Below are 7045 nucleotides of genomic sequence, written 5' to 3'. Positions count from 1 at the left end.
ATTGCCATCCGGAAGTATAACGGACGAACACAAAAAGTTATGTGTAACCATGAACTTTTATAGTCTGGTTAATACAGTTCAGTGAGAATAACTCACAAACGCGGATGGCAAAATATAACAACAAATGCTTGAGTGACGTCATCTTCGAACTATCTATAGATAGTATGCGCTTGATGAATTATATGTATGTGTCTAAGTAAAACACCCACTGTTCTACCGCTTGATGAATTATAGATAGTATGTGCTTGGCTCAGAAGCTCATAACATTGCCATCGGAAGTATAACGGACCAACACACAAAACTGTGTGTATCCATGAACGTTTATAGTCGGGTTAATACAGTTCAGTGAGCATTACTCATAAACGTGGATGGCAAAAAACAATAACAAAGACCTGAGTGACGTCATCTTCTAACTATCTATACCAACACAGAAATATATGAGAAAACGTTTATAAAATGATCTAGTGATAATAAGTCACCCATTTGCCGGTTTGAAAACAATAGGAATGATCAGAGAGAGGTCGATTTCATTCACGTTATTGTTTATAATCAACAAAGTATGTTTGTCCGAGCACGTGTGAAGGTGTGTCACAAATTCCATGTTTTGATTGGTCAAAAGTCTACTGGTTAATTGACATCAAAAGACCAATGAGGCCATGGTAGTGAATATCAAACATGTCGGCTTTTGTTACATATCCACCTCAGACTAATTCTATTAAGGATAGACTACAGTGTATTTAATGCTACAATATATCATTAAAACAGTCTGAAATGAACATGTTGAATACATTGGAAATTGGAAACGGTAGAGATTTGTCCGAATCAAAACAAAGCTGCCTTTTCCAATTTCGACTGTATTTATCTCAAATCACCACGATCCTTGAATCTCATCCCCAAGCCCAGAAGGTGCAGCATTTTTTCGGGAGGAAGTGATATCATCCTTTTTGAAACAGCTCTTTCCAATGCCATACAATTACAACGGCCCTTTTTAGGGCCATCCATTTACAATCGTCCTTTTAAGGGCCATCCATTTACAATCGCCCTTTTTAGGGCCATCCATTTACAATCGCCATTTTCAGGGCCATCCATTTACAATCGCCCTTTTTAGGGCCATCCATTTACAATCGCCATTTTCAGGGCCATCCAGTTACAGTCGCCCTTTTTAGGGCCACCCATTTACAATCGCCATTTTCAGGGCCATTCGTATTCTAGATTGACTCGATTTGTTCGCACGCATTTTTGCTCATTTGATTACACTCCGGTTAAGTTTATTTTCGGTTAAGTCGATTTTTTTCATTCTTTCCCTGAGCATCGTCTTATCCGGAGTCCAATATATCACCGAGTGATTATTAAGTTATAAAAAAGGCGTGGCCTCCAAAATAAAATCGACGCAATTCCGAGGGAGGGTCCTCATTGCATACTAGGAGGGAAAAAAAAGGAAAGAAAACGAGGCAGGCTAAAACAGATATAGGGAATGAGATTAGCGGAAGAGTAACGTCCCTTGATTGAACGTCACCTTACAGAGAGAACGTCAATTTGGTTTTGAAGTGTCTCAAGCCGGTTTCACCGGAAGCGAGGATGAGAGACGCATGCGCACAACCAACATGACGTTCTCTCTCTAATAACTTTTCCGCCGGTGACGTCACAGACTATGGGTGACGTACAATCAAGGGACGCACTCTTCCGCCAATCTCATTCCCTATATTAAGGAGGGCAATGGATGAGAATACACAAATTTTTATTCTCTATTGTTTACTGGCACTTTTCTACTCACTTCATTTTCTGTGATTATCAACATAAGTGCCTGCCCCACTCATTTTCCTGAATTACTTGTGAGTTAATATGTGGTTAGAAAACATCTGAACAAGTGTGTGAGAAAGGTGTCAGACAAAGAAAGAAAGAAAGATTAAGAAAAAAAAACATCTAAAAAAATCTGTCGACCTCGACTGGGAATCGAACCTCTGACCTTCTGATTACCGGTCAGACGTGCTACCATTACACCACAGAGGCACCCGATAGTTGGGATATCTATATTCTTAACAAGGAAACGCGTTTTACAGACATTATTTGAGTTGCTTCATTTTATTTTTTTGAAAATATCAAATTAAGAAATTAAGGAGCAGGTGCCGGTGTAAGATAAAGATCTGAACAAGTGTTTTATACACACTCGTTCAGATCTTTATCTTATACCGTTGTTTGTTCAGATTTTTACCTTCTACCGGTGCCGGCTCCTTAATTTCTTAATTTCGTTAGAAAACAACACACATTATAATTACCATCTTCAAAGCGCACCAATGCATGAAGTCGACGTTGACCCTCGATTTATAGTTTGTTGTCCAAGAATAAGGGTTAGATTCACTACAGAATGGCAATTGCTCAACCGAAAAGACAAACACACACACAGACATACAGACACAACAGTAACTCACCAGCACAAAACACATTTAGAAACATATGAAGTGAAAATATTCAAATTCACAAATCTCTCTTTCTCTCTCTCTCTCTCTCGCTCTCCCTCTCTCTCTCCCTCTCTATCTCCTTCTCTCTCTCCCTCTCTCTCTCCCTCGCTCTCCCTCTGTCCCCCTCTCTCTCCCTCTCCTCTCTCTCTCTCTCTCTCTCTCTCTCTCTCTCTCTCACACACACATTATGTGTAATTCCAAACAATATTCCTTTGGTGTCAATAATATTATACAATATCCCACAATCTCATCGCCTTAACAAGCCACACGTACTCTCATTTCAAATCCTCGTCTTTGCTCCTTCTTCCGACACATATCCCTTATTGTCATAGCTGTCCACGCCGTCTTTACTCTCCATCTCTACAGCACTTCCGCCATTTTCCATATGGGACGCATCCATAGCCTGGGCGTTTTTGCCCAGACGTCTTCGCTGGCGCCAATATTCCTGTGGGGCCATTGCCTGGATAGGATGGACATTGAATGAAGTGAAAATATTCAAAATCACTGAATCTCTCTCCCTTCCCCACCCTCTCTCTCTCTCTCACACACACACACACACTCTCACGCACACACACACACACACACACACACACACACATTGCCCAGACGTCTCCGCTGGCGCCAATATTCCTGTGGGGCCATTGCCTGGATAGGATGGACATTTAATCAAGTGAAAATATTCAAAATCACTGAATCTCTCTCTCTCTCTCTATCTCTCTCTCCATCTCTCTTTTTCTCTCAATCTCTCTCTATCTCTCACACACACACAAACACACACACACATCATTGACACAGGAGACATTGCCTGGATAGGATGGAAATTTGGTAAAGTGAAAATATTCAAATTCACTGAATCTCCCTCCCTCACCCACTCTCTCTCTCTCTCTCTCTTTCTCTCTCTCTCTCTCTATCTCTCTATCTCTCTCCATCTCTCGAACTCTCTCTTTTTCCTCCATCCCTCTCATTCTCTTCCTCCCTGTCTCTCTATCTATCTATCTATCTATCTATCTATCTATCTATCTATCTATCTATCTATCTATCTATCTATCTATCTATCTATCTATCTATCTATCTATCTATCTATCTATCTATCTATCTATCTATCTATCTATCTATCTATCTATCTATCTATCAACAAATTTGAAAATCACGATAGAAGCAAACAAAAAAAAACAGTTGACTTCCTCGACATCACATTCGACATAAAATCCAATTCATTCCAACCGATCAGAACACCAAACAACACCATTAGCTACATTAATAAAAACAGCAACCACCCCCGTTCCGTCATTGAAAACATACCAAAAAGCATAGCACTGAGGGTGAGCAAACTTTCGGAAAACAGAGAGATATTCAACGTCGCAGCCACCCCCTACAAAGAATCACTCACAAAAAGCGGATACAAAACACCATTTGAATACACAGACGCCTCCCTCTCATGTAAACCCCAACGCACAAGTGAAGAACGTAAAACAAGAAAACGACACATTACTTGGTTCAACCCACCTTTCGACAAAAACGTCAGTACAAACATAGGACAGCAGTTCCTGAAGTTAATTGATACACACTTTCCAAAAAACCACAAGCTACATAAAATTATGAACAGGAATACCATAAAAATAAGCTACTCGTGTATGCGCAACATAGAACAATTAATTTCAAGCCACAACAAAAAAAATATTAATAAACCACCGACAAGAGCAAAACCCACCCACCAGAAAATGCAACTGCAGAAATAAGGAACATTGCCCGCTAAACAAACAATGTTTAGAATAAAGTTTAATTTACCAAGCCACAGTCACCGAAACTAAAACAAACAAGCAAGAAAATATGTAGGACTAACGGAAAATAATTTCAAAACAAGATACGACCTCCACACCTCAACATTTAGAAACACTAACAAAAAAAAATCCATAAAACTCAGCGAACATATTTGGAAATTAAAAGACAACAAACTAGACCACAACATTTCATGGAAAATTTTATCTAAAGCAACAGGATACACACCAACATCAAAACAATGTAGCTTATGCCTGGAAGAGAAATATACTATAATCAAACACCCTCTTGAAGCCACACTCAACACAAAAAGTGAGATGTACGGTACGTGTCCACATCGCCGGAAGTTCTTGTTAATTAACTGCAAACCGGAACCACTTCAACAAACAACAACAGTCAACAAAAGAACTCAGCCCTGACGATGGCGAATTAAGCCTGAAACATTAATGTAGACTGTCTCAAACATTGTGGTAAATATTTTAAAAAATAATAATTCCCTCCATTACTACATGTCGAGCACTTTCGTACCATATTTGTATCAAACACGATTCAATATCTATCTATCTATCTATCTATCTATCTATCTATCTATCTATCTATCTATCTATCTATCTATCTATCTATCTATTATTTAAAATATTTACCACAATGTTTGGGGCAGTCTACATCGATGTTTCAGGCTTAATTTGCCATCTTCAGGACTGAGTTGTTTTGTTGACTGTTGTTGTTTCTTGAAGTGGTTCCGGTTTGAAGTTAATTAAGAGGAATTTGCGCCGATGGGGACACTTTCCGTAGATCTCGTTTTTCATGTTGAGTGTGGCTTCATGAGGTTGTTTGATTATGGTATATTTTTCTTCCAGGCATAAGCTACATTGTTTTGATGTTGGTGTGTATCCTGTTGCTTTACATAAAATTTTCCATGAAATGTTGTGGTCTATTTTGTTGTCTTTTAATTTCCAAATATGTTCGCTGAGTTTTGTGGATGTTTTTTTGTTAGTGTTTCTAAATGTTGAGGTGTGGAGGTTGTATCTTGTTTTGAAATTATTTTCTGTTAGTCCTACATATTTTTCTTGCTTGTTTGTTTTAGTTTCTGTGACTGTGGCTTGGTAAATTAAACTTGATTCTAAGCATTGTTTGTTTAGTGGGCAATGTTCTTTATTTCTGCAGTTGCATTTTCTAGTGGGTGGGTTTTGCTCTTGTCGGTGGTTTATTAATATTTTTTTGTTGTGGCTTGAAATTATTTGTTCTATGTTGCGCATACACGAGTAACTTATTTTTATGGTATTCCTGGTGATAATTTTATGTAGCTTGTGGTTTTTTGGAAAGTGTGTATCAATTAGTTTCAGGAACTGCTGTCCTATGTTTGTGCTGACGTTTATGTCGAAAGGTGGGTTGAACCAAGTTATGTGCCGTTTTCTTGTTTTATGTTCTTCACTTGTGTGTTGGGTTTACATGAGAGGGAGGCGTCTGTGTATACAAATGGTGTGTTGTATCCACTTTTTGTGAGTGCTTCTTTGTAGGGGTGGCTGCGACGTTGAATATCTCTCTGTTTTCCGAAAGTTTGCTCACCCTCAGTGCAATGTTTTTTGGTATGTTTTCAATGACGGGACGGGGTGGTTGCTGTTTTTATTAATGTAGCTAATGGTGTTGTTTGGTTTTCTGAACGGTTGGAATGAATTGGATTTTATGTCGAATGTGATGTCGAGGAAGTCAACTGTTTTTTTGTTTGCTTCTATCGTGATTTTTAAATTGTTGTTTTGGAATATTTTACAGTAATCTGTAAAATATTCCAAAACAACAATTTAAAAATCACGATAGAAGCAAACAAAAAAACAGTTGACTTCCTCGACATCACATTCGACATAAAATCCAATTCATTCCAACCGTTCAGAAAACCAAACAACACCATTAGCTACATTAATAAAAACAGCAACCACCCCCGTCCCGTCATTGAAAACATACCAAAAAACATTGCACTGAGGGTGAGCAAACTTTCGGAAAACAGAGAGATATTCAACGTCGCAGCCACCCCCTACAAAGAAGCACTCACAAAAAGTGGATACAATACACCATTTGTATACACAGACGCCTCCCTCTCATGTAAACCCCAACACACAAGTGAAGAACATAAAACAAGAAAACGGCACATAACTTGGTTCAACCCACCTTTCGACATAAACGTCAGCACAAACATAGGACAGCAGTTCCTGAAACTAATTGATACACACTTTCCAAAAAACCACAAGCTACATAAAATTATCAACAGGAATACCATAAAAATAAGTTACTCGTGTATGCGCAACATAGAACAAATAATTTCAAGCCACAACAAAAAAATATTAATAAACCACCGACAAGAGCAAAACCCACCCACTAGAAAATGCAACTGCAGAAATAAAGAACATTGCCCGCTAAACAAACAATGCTTAGAATCAAGTTTAATTTACCAAGCCACAGTCACAGAAACTAAAACAAACAAGCAAGAAAAATATGTAGGACTAACAGAAAATAATTTCAAAACAAGATACAACCTCCACACCTCAACATTTAGAAACACTAACAAAAAAACATCCACAAAACTCAGCGAACATATTTGGAAATTAAAAGACAACAAAATAGACCACAACATTTCATGGAAAATTTTATCTAAAGCAACAGGATACACACCAACATCAAAACAATGTAGCTTATGCCTGGAAGAAAAATATACCATAATCAAACAACCTCATGAAGCCACACTCAACATGAAAAACGAGATCTACGGAAAGTGTCCCCATCGGCGCAAATTCCTCTTAATTAACTTCAAA

At 38.3% G+C, this 7045-nt stretch overlaps 1 protein-coding gene across 1 annotated transcript in view; it reads right to left on the bottom strand.

Moving 5' to 3' along the window:
* Window positions 1-2107: 2107 nt before the first annotated feature.
* LOC144958806 (sodium- and chloride-dependent glycine transporter 1-like) overlaps window positions 2108-7045 on the bottom strand; it is a 39020-nt gene continuing 34082 nt past the window's right edge. The window contains exon 14 of the mRNA XM_078891017.1: window positions 2108-2919. Coding sequence (XP_078747143.1) covers window positions 2740-2919 — 180 coding nt within the window. The 3' untranslated portion in view covers window positions 2108-2739. The remainder of the gene's footprint in view (window positions 2920-7045) is intronic.

This window comes from Berghia stephanieae, chromosome 13, assembly GCF_034508935.2.
Source record: "Berghia stephanieae isolate SIO BIC M18660-M18661 chromosome 13, UCSD_Bste_1.3, whole genome shotgun sequence".
In the NCBI taxonomy this organism is placed as follows: domain Eukaryota; kingdom Metazoa; phylum Mollusca; class Gastropoda; order Nudibranchia; family Aeolidiidae; genus Berghia; species Berghia stephanieae.
This window is presented reverse-complemented; position numbering and strand designations above follow the sequence as displayed.